This window comes from Poecilia reticulata, linkage group LG20 (genome assembly GCF_000633615.1).
Source record: "Poecilia reticulata strain Guanapo linkage group LG20, Guppy_female_1.0+MT, whole genome shotgun sequence".
In the NCBI taxonomy this organism is placed as follows: Eukaryota; Metazoa; Chordata; class Actinopteri; order Cyprinodontiformes; family Poeciliidae; genus Poecilia; species Poecilia reticulata.
The window spans coordinates 19,544,545-19,558,321 of record NC_024350.1 but is presented as its reverse complement, the minus strand read 5'-3'; the positions used below and the strand labels follow the sequence as shown (position 1 = coordinate 19,558,321).

Sequence of the window (13,777 nt, the reverse complement as noted above, 5' to 3'; positions counted from 1 at the left end):
CCGTGCCCATTGCTGAGAAACTCTCTGTTTCCAAAGACTGCTACCACTTCAGAGTGACAGAGGGACACCTCTAGAACAGAACCTGAAAGTGGCAACTAGTTCTGATGTGTAATTCCACAATAAAAGCCTTTCAAAAAAGTCCTTTTTTATCTTTTTCCCCTAAGTTGCCGTGCTCATTGCTGAAAAACTTTACCAGTGACTTCTCTCACTTCTGGATGACAGAGGGAGACCTCTAGAAGAAATACCAGAAAATATCAAACACATGATATATAATTTTAAAATTAAAACCTTTTAAAATAAGACATTTTTACTTTTATATTCAAAAATAAGTAGAAAATGTAGTGAGGAGCTGCCTCACTCGTCATTTCGGATTTACCTCAATCATCTTATTTATATACAAATTTTTCTGTTATATTCATCTCTATCTATCTATGTATCTATCCATCTTTCTATCGCTATATATAAATACTACATATATACAAACCAGATTCCAAAACAGTTGGGACACTAAACAAATTGTGAATAAAAAATGGATGAGTGCAATGATGTGGAGGTGCCAACATCTAATATTTTATTCTCAATAGAACATACATGGCAGATCCAAACTTTAAACTGAGAGAATGTATCATTTTAAGGGAAAAATATTTTTCAAAATTTCATGACGTCAACAAATTCCAAAAAAGTTGGGACAAGACCATTTTTACCTCTGTGCAGCATCTCCCCTTCTTCTTCCAACACTCAACAGATGTCTGGGGACAGAGGAGACCAGTTTCTCAGGTTTAGAAATAGGACTGCTCTCCCATCAGGCCTCTCAATCATCTTGGGCCTTCTTTGTGGCACCTTCCTCTTTGTGATGCGCCAAATGTTCTCTATAGGTGAAAGATCTGGACTGCAGGCTGGACATTTCAGTACCCGGATCCTTCTCCTACGTAGCCATGATGTTGTGATTGCTGCAGAATGTGGTCTGGCATCATGTTGTTAAAAAATGCAGGGTCTTCCCTGAAAGAGATGACGTCTAGATATGTTGTTCTAGAACCTGAACATAGTTCTCTGCATTAATGGAGCCTTTCCAGACATGCAAGCTACCCAGGCCACCAGCACTCATGCAACCACATACCATCAGTGATGCACGGAGCTTTGATAACAACTTGGGTTATCCTTGTCCTCTCTGGTCCGGATGACATGGCGTCCCAGTGGTCCATAAAGAACTTCAAATCGAGACTCATCTGACCACAGAACAGTCGTCCATTTTGCCTCACTCCATTTTAAATGACTCCTGGCCCAGTGCAAACAGCTGAGCTTGTGAAGCTTAGAAATGGCTTCCTCTTTGCATTGTAGAGTTTCAGCTGCAGCGGCGGATGGCACGGTGGAATGTGTTCACTGACATGCTTTCTGGAAGTATTCCTGAGTCCATGCTGTTATTTCCTTGACAGTGGCATTCCTTGTCTGTTCTAGAGGTGTCCCTCTGTCACTCTGAAGTGGTAGCAGTCTTTGGAAACAGAGAGTTTCTCAGCAATGGGCACGGCAACTTAGGGGGAAAAGATAAAAAAATGACTTTTTAAAAAAGCTTTTATTTTGAAATTATACATAAGCTCTAGTTGCAACTTCCTGAGAGAGGTCTAGAGAGAGAGAAAGATATTAGTTTTTATTTTGCATTAGTTTTTCAGCATTTATTATTTTCTGTTTTCAAATGCAGCGCCTAGAAACCTATTTTGAGTATCTCAAACATGGACCGGATGTGCGCTTTTATTGTGAAAGCCGCACGTAAATGGGTGTACCATAATGTCTTGAGCTACCTCTCACTTGTATATCGTGTGCTGGGCCGGCTGGACGCAGAGCCGGCTAGCTTTACCGCGGTACATTAAAGAAGAACAGCTGAAAACTTACCGGGTTTATCAACTGCAGTAGCAATTTGACTCCAACTCCTCTGTTTATCATTTCTATATTCTTTGCACGAAATGTTGAATAAACATTGATGTTGTTTCCACAAATCATCTCCAATGTCCATTGGACTTCGAGTTGCGCCGTGTCAGCTGTTTGGGATTCCCCTCGGTAATTTCCCCTCAGAATGTGTGGAGGAGAATCTGCGCTTTCTGATTGGCTACCTGTCACATTTAGCTTAAAGCTCCCAGTGGGGCGGAGCGGCCACGACGATCTACCGTAACACACCACACACTGCAGGATGATCGGTTACAAAATCACCAGCGACAATCTTAGATCGGTCAACGACCTAAGATTGTCGTAAAGGGAAAAAAGGGGCAAAAAAATCGTGCAGTATGAACTACTGCTTCAGGTAGAGGGTTATGCCCATCTTCTCTAATTAAATCTAGTTATTACTGAAGGGCAATATAGTATACAGACTTCATAATCTGCTCTCTTTTGGTTGAATGCAGTATTTATTTCCACTTTGGCTTTATGTTGTTTAGTTTTATTCAAGTATGTTTATTGTTAATACATTACATACATTTGTTAATATTGGGAATCCATTTTATTTTTGTTTTTGGTTGTTTAGTTTGTTTAGTTTATCAGTTCCAGTGTTATGTGTTCTTTTGAAAATAAAGTGTATCTATCTATGGCAGGAAATCACATGCATTATTACGTCATTTCCATTAAATCAGTGTCAAAAGGTCTTGAAACAATATTATCGTTTATCGCAATAATTTTTTAGACAATCGTCCAGCAAAATTTGATATCGTGACAGGCGTAGTTAAGATGAACATGTTCAAAATATGTACACTTTTTTGTTTAGATACATGTTGTTGTTGCACAACACCCCCCTTTCTCTCTCTCTCTACTTCCCCTTCTCAGAGAAGGGATGTGCTACCAGCTCTTTGTCTAATGGGTGAATTGAGTTTCCTAAATCTGGCGGGATTTACCCTGTCCAGAACTATTATAATAACCATAACTTATTAGTTACTCTTATTATAATCATAATGTGAGTTTTTACAGACATTTCTGAAAAAAAAACAAGAATAATCCCTTATTCTATTTATTTGATACCAAGTTACAGTTACGTGTTTCCATAAGTGTAAGTATTTGTATAATTAAACCAACACCAATCACTGGTTAAACCAATAGTAATTATTGGTTCAATTATAAGCCACTATTATTAATTCAAGTATTTTACTCTGGGTTTTATCCAATTATTCAAAAATGTTTAGATTTTGTTCTTAAAACCTTTAATGCTTTGAAATAAGGAATAGTCTGAACTATTTTTTGACTTATGCAGGCTGGAAGCTTCTTCTTTCTTCAGGAAACCTGCTCTTCCTGTTTCATGAAACTCTCTGACTATGATTTTTTTTATGATCAGATAGAAAAAAGAAGAATTAAAGCAAAGTTTGCAGGACACAATAACAACACACACAACCAGATAAATTTTATTACAGTCTGACTCTAATGTTGGGTCTTGATGTCACCTATGTAATTAATTTCAAAGATAACTTTATTTATTGTCACTATTAAACTAAAATCTCCAGCATGGGGAAATAGGATGATCTCGACTTCTCTCGACAATGTCAATGGGTTTGTTGTTAATGATCAAATATTGACATAATTAAAGACTCAAATTAGCTGAAATTAGCTAATTTCGTAACAGCAGAATGAGCTAAACGGTTTGCTGCCGAGCATGTTGTAGCCAAATACCACATGTCATAAATAGTTATCAAACCGCCCATGCTAACGGGAGATGTATACTTTAGATATATGGTGTTTCAGCAGCTGCTTTTGATCGTTTTCTTTTCAGAAACAATTATTGTGTTGGTGACGTGCATTGAATCATTCAGACAGAAAACCACAAGATGGCGCCATCTTCACCTCCTAACCTTTCAAAAAAATTTAACTGCAGAACAACAATAATTTGACATCACTGAACCACACAAACTGATATAACAGTAGTTTCTGTATTATTGCTGTATATATTTGGACAGTCTTCATATACATCATGAAGAAAATCAAAGAACTAAGTGTGTTAAATAGATTTTATGAATGTTTGTTGGACATTCTGAACATTTTGACATGAAGATTTTATAAAAACCTTTTGCCTGTCTACTGATTAGGAGTGAAAAATCATGATCCAACAACGCCGCATTTGGGAAAAATATGATCCAGATTACTTTTTATAGATGATAATGAAGATAACAGTGCAGATTATAGGAGCTGAGGAAAAGTGGGTTTTGGTTTGAGTTATCTGGAGTTCATTTTCCAACAAAACTAATATTTGACGTGGCAGCAGCTGAGCGATGTTACAGTGGGATGTGACTGGCATGGGTCTGGCCTGTGTGTGTGTGTGTGTGTGTGTGTACTGGAGCTGGGCTCCTTCATGCTGGCCCCCACACACCACAGCGGACCAGGAGACCAACTGCAGCAAAACTCTGATCAGGTAAAGATCGGTGCATTCACTATACGCTAAACACTTCTTTAGCCCACAAACTGACAACAAATTAAGTTTTTTCCATTTAATTAGGAGCTCAAGATGAAGCTGTTGTGGATTAACGCACTCCTCGGCATTTTTTCTTTCCATCTCTGTGGTGAGTTTCTTCATTTTAATGTTTAAAATTTCCACTAATAACCTGCTGGAAGGAAGAAAAAAATTAGTTTTGTATCTGAATTTTTGTTTATTTTTTGATCAAGTTGGATGCAAGTGCTTTGACTGAGATGAGACTTTTAGCCGTGAACAGAAAGAGAGGTCTGTGGGTCTGTATTTGTTCAGTAAAGGGAAAAATATTAGTTGAGGAACCTGGAGAAAGAAACCTCTTTTAGTTTTAGGACTGAATCCCTTCTTTGTTCAGGGAAAACTGTTTGGGAATGTTAACTCTTTTTTTCCTGTCTCTCTTTTCACCTCACAGTGGCCAGAGTGATTCCAGAAGGAGGTACAGTTTCAATCAAACCAAATATCTCCATCTTTATCTTCTTACAACCTTCACATTTACATTTCTGCAGATTTTTTAGGAACCAAATCTGCAGACAATCACAATGTTAATCCATATTTACTCCTCTGGCAAAGGCAACCGGATTTTAAAAAATGTGTTAGTGGAGATTAGTCAAGTGATTTCATGAATCATAATAAAGAGAGCTGTAAACGGAGATTATAATACATTAAAAACATAATTTAGACAATCACGTTTCTCATTTAACCTCAGATTTAGAATAATTTAATTTAAGGTTTTCAAATTAAAAAAATACTTTATTGATCCATAGGGGAAATTATATATGTACATAAAATAATAAAGATACATAAATATGTACAAACATTACACTGAAACTGACACTTTTTAGGCTTTTCAGCACTTTTTGTGAATCATGTATATTAATTTTATGGAGGTTTTCTCTTATTTTACTGTTTGTTTTTGTTTAATTGGGTTAATTTTAAAGAAACCTAACCAGAGATGGTTGCTATATAAAAGCTTTAATTTGAAATTGAAAATTTTGTTGAACTTTACTAATCTAATTCAAAATGGATTCAGAGTGTAGAAGTAGAGCTAGACAGATAAACAAATAAAGTTGATTTATCTGTTTGTATTTGTTGTTGCTGTTTTTTATCCATAAGACATCGTTGTTTTCCTAACAGCTTCTCAATCACAAAATTATACTTTGTAAGATAATTTCAAATAAAAGTGTTGGTTACTAATTGTCCAAATGTGTCAGGGGGAAACTTTTACTGTGATGCCATAAAACCCTTTGGTTTAGTTTCTTTGTTGTGCAAAAACATATTTTCTCACATTATTTATCTCAATACACCATCGATACATCGAGCCTTTATTGTCAAAGTCTGTTACTGAACTGATTTAAGTAATTAAAACCTGATATAATCGTAAGTATTGCACATAAATATCTGTTTTCTGTAAGCCAGCTGTCGTTCTGTCCCGTTCAGTTCCATATGACGAACCTCCAGCTGTTCCCTACTGGCCTTACTCCACCTCAGACTTCTGGAACTACGTTGAATACTTCAGGTCCATCGGCGCCTACAGCCACATCAACGAGATGGCTCGGGCGTTCTACGCCCACCAGCACCTCGGAGACACCCTGGGATACGAGACCAACGCTGGACATGAACACTGAGAGGACAGCCAGGATGTTTAGAGAACGAAACCAAAATATTCTGATCGAGAGAGCGAAAGAAAAAGGGAAAGAAAGAAAAAGGGTAGATATAAAGAGCCTTTATATCTACTTTCAATAGTTTGAAGCATAGCGATGAATATAGGGAACAGTGAAGCTTTGTTGGTAGAACTGCATAATATATCCATGTACTGTGTGAAAAATAAACAAGACATTTTGCTTCTAGATAAAAGTGTCTAACGAATCTATTCGTCTATATATATTTATCCCAGGTATGGCCAGCAACAAGCAGAATGCCACTTGGTGGGGAGTACTGATGAAATCCCTTAAATAAATGTTATTCTGTTGTTGAAATTTCATCAACAAGAGTAATTAGGGTCTGGAAGCTTAAAAATGTTTGTTATCCTCAGAGCAAAAAAGCAGAATATAGAGAGCAAAAATGCAAAATAAATCTATAACATTTTTACAAACATTGCACCAAAGCATTTAAAAGCAAAGTGAGCAAATTAGTCAGGGATAAACATCCCATCATTAGAATAATACTTTCCCTGTTTTTTTTCTTCTATATTTTAAAAGTCATGATTGAAGTTTTTTTGCATTTCAAAGTATAAGTAAAACAAAAAAATGGATAATTAAACATGAACAAACATTAACAACCATACTATTCCTTGCCATTTATTTCCATATGGTGAAAAAATTATATAAAGAAATAGAAAAACATTTATACAGTAACAGCCAGATTATTTTCAAATAATTGTATTGACTGGATACAATAACTTGACAAAAAAAACTAGTAGTAATGATACTAGGATTACTATTACTTATGAAAATATTAATAATAGTAATCATTACTAGCATTGTTATTATTTGTCTGTACTGAGATGAATTTTAATTCCGTTCAACCATCTTAATTATGAGGTAAAATTAAGATATCCTCTTCATTTTTGTTTTGTTTCTCATTGTTGGGTTAGCGGAATGAATGTGACGGGCAAGCGTTTAAGGCGGACTCAAATAAGAGTCACACACTTGTTTTGTGCTTGCCGGAAGTTAGCCAGTTTTGCTATTAACAAACTGAGCGGTTTTAAACGATTTTAGCGTTAAAACAAACAAACAAACAAACAGTAAAAGAGAAGAAGATGAAGCCTGCAGTGGACGAGATGTTTCCAGAAGGAGCCGGACCTTACGTGGACCTGGACGAGGTCGGTTTAAAGTCTAAACAGCTAATGCTAATATGAGTGCTAATGCTAACAATAATTAAACTGTCATTTTATTATTTTCTGTCGTGTTTGCGTTAACAGTGAGACAAATTTTAAAGCATACGGTCTTTCTAAATACTAAAAATATTTTCAGCTACAACCTAATAAAGAAGTCTACATTCACCTTTACCATAAACAAACCAGACTGCTGCTATTTAAGCAGATCCAAAAAGTAATGTAAACTGATTTGCTTTATTTTCTGGTTCTATTCAACATTTTTACAAGGAATTGAGTTTGTATGTTTTCTTTTTACAAAAATTCTCAACAAATAAATAAGCCTAATTTATTATTTCTATTAAGGTTTTATGACTTATTTTAATCTGTTCTTTCAGCGAAACGGTATCAAAACTGTTAAAAAATAAATACATTTGAAATTAGTTTTACCTTTTTATATTTCAGTTATTGAACTCAACGTTTAAATTGTATTCTGATCTGTCGAGATGTTGTACAACATTCTCTAGCCCTTAAATCAAACGAAGTGTTTTATAACCACATGTTTCTATTTTATTTTGTCAGAATAAACATAAATATATATAATATTCGTACCTAAAAAAGTTTACTGAAATACTGTATATAATAGTTGGTTTCATTCTCTATTAATCATCAGCTTTTCCTGCAAATAAAAATGTGATTTGCTCAGTTTTCCGCTCATGTACAGTAATGCAATGCTGTGTGTCAACAGGCAGGGGGCAGCAGCGGCCTGCTGATGGACCTAGCAGCCAACGAGAAAGCCGTTCATTCAGATTTCTTTAATGGTAAGACACTGAGCTTGATTATTCACTATCCACTCAGCTTGTTCAGACCTGAACTTCAGTTCTTCTTCCTAAAATGTTTCCAAACATCAGAGATGGTTTAAAGAAAACCTGAGACTATTTCTTTTGTTCTGTAGAGATGTGTAGGTAATATTTGCTCTTTTATCAAGCAAATAATTTGATTTGCCTCTGTTGATGTGCCTTCGTAGTACAATTTTAACAATAATGAATAGAAATGTTACACATAAGTGATTCTTAGGCAATTTAAAATTAAATTAGCAGCTTCATTTGACTGAAAAAGAGGTTAACTAAAACTTTCCCATGATATTTTAAGAAAATTTCCCCCTCCAAGGTAGAAACCAGCATGCTAAGCTCCAAGGAAATGTGAAACTTGTAATCTAGTTTGTTCCCTGAACCACATTGTTGTTTCACATTAACCTTAGAAAAAGTCCTGTTGCTTCCCGCTCTGAACAGCAGCTAACGTGCGGGTGGAGCACAGAAAAACACCCAGCTAATCTGTTTTCTGTCCTGCAGCGCTGGCTCCCAGATGAACAATTCTGGCTCAGCAGCACATGACCTAGAAAGAAAAAGAGCTGATTGTTAAAAAGACGATGCTGTTGCATGGTAAAGTGAGTTTATAGGTGATTTCAGACTAAAACTCAGTGGGACGCCTCGCCTCAGTCAGTCAGCCGCTTTAAATGCCTGCACACTTAGAAACTCTCTCTATGGAGGGTGTTTCAATAAAAGCCTCACCTGCTTTATCAATGAGCACAAGTTCAAAACCCTTCATCTTATAGCTGGGTTTCCTAGAAAGTCTGAAAAAGTAGATTTAGCTAGTATTAGTTTGCTTATTCCATATCTGCAGCCTTTGAACACTCCCACATTTGTAAAGTTACAACCTCAAACTTTTAACGCGACATCTCGACCTAAAACATCTCACAGAGCTGTGAGGTGTTCAAAGTTTGTTTTATGACCTAATCCTGGATGTTTTCTCACCTGATAGTCCAGTGGTTCTGATTTGATTGGGAACCAAAATTGCAACATTTGTTACATTTTCAGCTGGAGAGGTTCGTTTTTACCAAACTCTCTGGAAAACCTGTTCCCCTCCACGCCTGTGGGGGTGCTGAAATAAGAACAAACAAAGGAAACAACATAAAAATCTCAGAAGAAGACACTGAACGCAATTTTCTTCTTCGTAAAATGTAAATAAAAATGGAGCAGCGACTGTAGAATGTAGAAGTTCTCTTTTGTCTTTGGTAAAAGACCACAAGTCATTTCTCCTGCTAATGCTAAACTAGCGTGTTTGTTTTGGTTGTATTTACCTAGAATGCCCTGTGCTGTAGTCGGGAGTAGTCTCCGGTCGACTTGGCGTTCACATACAAACGGCACCAGAGTTTGTTTTAATTGAACCAAGACAGGTTTTTAGATGGACCAGATTCACTTCTTTGGTTCGATGGTTTCAGAGTTCAATTAGGTGTTCTGAAAGTCCACAAATGAAGGACTTTTCTAGAAAGTCCAGAAATGAAGCGGACTTTCTAGACCAGTGGTCCCCAAACTTTTTCCTGTGAGGGCCACATAACTTTTCCCTTCTCTGGTGGGGGGCCGGAGTCAGTTTGTAACAGAAAATGTGTTACACGTTTATCACCTGCGCTGCCGGAAATTGTTGACGGGGCGGGGGGTTGAAGGTTGAAACTGTTCAGTGGGGGAAGGGGGGGGTTCTCGATGGATTTTTACCCAGAAAGCACATGGGCAAAAACCGTTAGTGAAACGGTCACTGCGACTGACTAGTATATATTTCATTGAGGGAAACCTGGAATGCGGCATTCATAACAAACACGTGTGTTTCATCTGCTCTACCGCTAGCAAACAACCGTACTGATTAAATAACATAAAAATCAAGCAGTTCCCTAAAAGTCCAACAGATGGCAGCAATGCGCCATGCAAAACAAAACACCCACAGTTTACAGGACACTCTTCCTGCTAAAGAGCCCCCTGGTGGTTGAAGAAAAATCCACATATAAACCGGAAAATACAATATATGAAAAAAAATCTGAATGCTGACCATTCTGACCAAATGTGGCGGCGGGCCGAATCCGGCCCGCGGGCCGTAGTTTTGGGACCACTGTTCTAGACAATTAAAGTGGACTAAACAGATTTAAACTCCTCCAGAACCTCTTCCATGACTCATCCTTGGACTTCATGATGCTGTTTGTTCTCTAACTTTGTCTTCCAAACCTCTCAGAACATCTAAATTACACACAGTTGCTCTACTTTTTATTTAGAGGTATTGGATCAAACAAAATTTAGATCACTAAAACCAGACAAGATCAATGTTTTGCGCTTAAATGTCCACTGGGTAATCAAAACTCCTTGAAAAAGTCTAGAAAACTTCAAAAAGCTTGGAGTTGTAAATGAAAATCATTTTATAAATGTCTCTAATGAACTCTCTGACACCTTTGATGAACATCTGCGTCCTGTGATCGGATTCATTAAAAGCAGCACTGAGGTGCAAATTCATCTCAGAAAAGGTATTAATTAAGTCAGAGGGGTCCAAAGTGTGGGGCCGGGGGCCATTTGTGGCTCTTGGATTGATTTTGTGCGGCCCTTTGACCGCATTCAAGAAGTTTGACCCTGTGACACTTTTTGTAATTTCTCTAGGATGAGATTTTCCGTGGCAAGTTTTTATCATCTTAAATGGAAAACATTAAGTACAACACAAATATTTTTTTTATTTCTTTAGCCTGTTTTTATTATCCTTCTGGCATGACTTATCTCATAAGTCATGCCAGAAACATTTAGTGAGGTTTTGCTCAAAAGCAGACTTTATTATATTTGGCTAAATGCATCAAAGTTTGTAGAAGAAAATTCTTATTTTCGTTGCTGGGAATAAACTTAAAACAATTTATAGATTTAGAAAATGGAAAATAATATTCCCAAGAAGTCAAATGACTGTAAAGGTCAAATATTATGTTTTCTTTTTATTGTCCTGGCAATAGAGAAATAATTTACATTATTTTTGTGTTTCCTAATTGAGGAAATTTCAACTCGGTGATTTTGGCCCTTGGTATTTTGGACACCCCTGCTTTACGTCCTGCTGGTTGGATCTGCTGAATGTGACATTAATATACAGAATAAATGGAGCTGCAGAGTGCGTTTCTCTCCCTCTGATGAGCTGAAGGCACAGTGGGTCATTGTTACATAGATTGCTGATCAGGCTGCAGCAGAGTGAGTTAATAACATTTGGTTGTAGCATCTGGGCCGCCTGCCATGTGCAGCGTAGTGGTGATACTTCAAATCGTTGTCTGGTTGGGAGATGATTTGACATTTACCACCAGGTCTCTGTAGAAGGTCAGCTGAGCACCATAAAACGGTCAATGAAGCTGCATGTAGAAAAGACAAATTATGGGTTCTAACCCAGTTTTAAACCTGCAAAAACTACAGGTAAGCTCAAAATTATTCATACCCCTGGAAGGTTTAAATTTTAAGTCATTTTCGTTTAACTAATTAGTTTGTTATATATAACAATATATATATCAGATATATCAGAAAATCACAATGTGTAACTCTTCTATGTTTGCCTCAGGTCCAATATGGCCGACTTCTCAACAGACTCACTCAGGTTCACTGTATTTATTCTAACAAAAGAGAAAATCAAGTTGGTGGTTAACATCAGTCCTATGCATTAAATAAAATACAATAAGTAACCCTAAACAAACTACAGAGCAGTTAGCATTTGTAAAATTAAATGTAGCTAAAATTCACATTAATAATAATAACAGTTAAAAACATAAAGAAAATATGACAAAATTACTCCTGAAACATTGTATATGATTAAATTTGTTTACAATATGTCAAAAATATAGTACTTGTGAAGAAAAAACAGAGCTGACCCTAATATGTACTGCAGTTACCGACGGCAACAGAAAAAGAGAGTAATGAGAGAGCTGTCGGTTACTTGTTGCTATGGTAACCACCAACTGCCAACAGCAGCGTAGCAGAACTTAAAACACCAACAAATGTCTGGAGAAACAACCTATTGACTAAACAAAATACAGTCAGTGAATAAATAAACAAATTTTCACAAACTTCTATAAAATTGTTAAAATAAAACCCTGTTACAAATGTAAAAGGAGTTATCAACTTGGATGGATGGATGGTTTTGAAAACTGTCCAAAATGTCAGACTTGATTTTGTGTAATTATCTAATTTTACTTTTAATTTATTATATAGTTTTATTTTCTTTTGTATTAATGTTGCAGTTTGTTCATTCATGTCTAATTATGATGTATGAAATTATTAGTCAATAAAACATAAATGACAAAAAACATTTATTTCCATTTTATTAGAAATATGTTAAATAATTATAAGTGAGTGTTTATTGGCACTATGGCCAGAATCTGTTTTTTTTTCTGACTTAAGTTGTGTCTCTATGTGGTTCATCATGAGAAATGTAGATGTCATTATCCAAAAATTGAAAAATAGTATTACAAAATGAATATTTTAGATTTGCTGTACAAACAAAAAAAGTGAATTTTCACAAATAATTTGGAGCTACATTCCACGGAAAAATCCAGGAACAGGTGAATTTACAAATCCACCTCATTTATTTTTTGGTTGGTTTGGATCTAATATCAAAAATATAAAAATATAAATGACATTAACTTTGTTACTGAATCAACCTGACAAACCAGACAGAAGATTTTTCCATATAAACTGGACAACATCACCAACAGAAGATTGAGTTTAAACACTTCATTAATTTATAATTCAATCCTGTAAAAATAAAAACAGCCGATAGCCTGTATTCAAGGCTTTGTCTCAATCATAAGGGTTACTAATCTTTTCCTTGCAAAGGAAAACATCTCCGTTTCTGTTTGAGGTTATATAACCATATGAAAAGTGTGTGGGTGGATTCAGAAGCTGTTTTGATTATGTCTTTTTTTAAGTGCAAACAAAGTTGAGACAAAAACATTTTGGATCAATGCCAGTCTGTATTCGTTCACTTATTGAGGGGGAAGTTTTAGCTCATTTAAAGTGAACGTCTCAGCTTGAGTGGGAGAAGAAAAAAAACCCCCACATTTATTATTTTCAGAATAATTAGCTGAATGGTAGGGGTCTGGTGGAAAACAGCTGGACTCATCCTAACCTGGCCGTTCTCTCCTCTTCCTCTTTTCCTTCTTCCTCCTGTTTTCAGACTTTGAGGATCTGTTCGACGACGATGACCTGCAGTGATCACAGCGTACACAACACAGATGAACAAAACTGCCTTTAATTTCTCTTTTTATTTGTACAGACTCTCACATTGGTGATTAAGTATGCTATTAAAATAAATAAAGTCTTTGTGTTTCCACTGAAAACTGAGTGAACCAGGTGTTTGTGAATACTCACAGTCTCTTACATTCCAGCTTTGGAGGAAATTATGAGTATGGTTTTCGTTCTGTCGTGATTCAATCTGCTCCAATTGCAGGTTTGTGGGCTATGAGGACCATCTGTTACCAAACACAATTACACACAAGGATCTGTGTTAACATGGCCTGTAAACACTCTGAAGGCGTAATGAGAAGGGAAAGTATAAGGAAATCCTAAAACGTATAGATTTCTGTTTTCTTTCAGATGTAATTAGAAGTTTTCTGTCTGAATGAATCAAATTTTCAGGGACTTTCTTATGTGTAAGTCGATGTGGACAAAAAGATAAGCTGCTCCTGAAAATCTAAA

General features: G+C 36.2%; 2 protein-coding genes across 2 annotated transcripts; both read left to right on the top strand.

Annotated features, from left to right (window-relative positions):
- Positions 1-3,537: 3,537 nt before the first annotated feature.
- Positions 3,538-6,286, top strand: otos (otospiralin). The gene is made up of 4 exons (XM_008396482.2): positions 3,538-4,378; positions 4,463-4,526; positions 4,845-4,868; positions 5,870-6,286. Exons 1-4 carry the CDS (start codon positions 4,319-4,321, stop codon positions 6,055-6,057), a joined length of 336 nt encoding a protein of 111 aa, XP_008394704.1. The 5' UTR covers positions 3,538-4,318; the 3' UTR covers positions 6,058-6,286.
- A 762-nt stretch (positions 6,287-7,048) lies between these two features.
- On the top strand, positions 7,049-13,423 carry cops9 (COP9 signalosome subunit 9). Its single transcript, XM_008396480.2, has 3 exons — positions 7,049-7,253; positions 7,993-8,065; positions 13,257-13,423. Exons 1-3 carry the CDS (start codon positions 7,191-7,193, stop codon positions 13,292-13,294), a joined length of 174 nt encoding a protein of 57 aa, XP_008394702.1. The 5' UTR covers positions 7,049-7,190; the 3' UTR covers positions 13,295-13,423.
- The last annotated feature ends 354 nt before the right edge of the window (positions 13,424-13,777 follow it).

Excerpts from the sequence above, each read along its gene's own strand:
- cops9 (XM_008396480.2), top strand. The coding sequence starts at position 7,191 with ATGAAGCCTGCAGTGGACGAGATGTTTCCAGAAGGAGCCGGACCTTAC. Across the intron at positions 7,254-7,992 it reads CTTACGTGGACCTGGACGAG|GCAGGGGGCAGCAGCGGCCT; the intron begins GTCGGTTTAAAG and ends GTGTGTCAACAG. Across the intron at positions 8,066-13,256 it reads TCATTCAGATTTCTTTAATG|ACTTTGAGGATCTGTTCGAC; the intron begins GTAAGACACTGA and ends TCCTGTTTTCAG.
- otos (XM_008396482.2), top strand. The coding sequence starts at position 4,319 with ATGCTGGCCCCCACACACCACAGCGGACCAGGAGACCAACTGCAGCAA. Across the intron at positions 4,379-4,462 it reads TGCAGCAAAACTCTGATCAG|GAGCTCAAGATGAAGCTGTT; the intron begins GTAAAGATCGGT and ends CCATTTAATTAG. Across the intron at positions 4,527-4,844 it reads TTTTTCTTTCCATCTCTGTG|TGGCCAGAGTGATTCCAGAA; the intron begins GTGAGTTTCTTC and ends TTCACCTCACAG.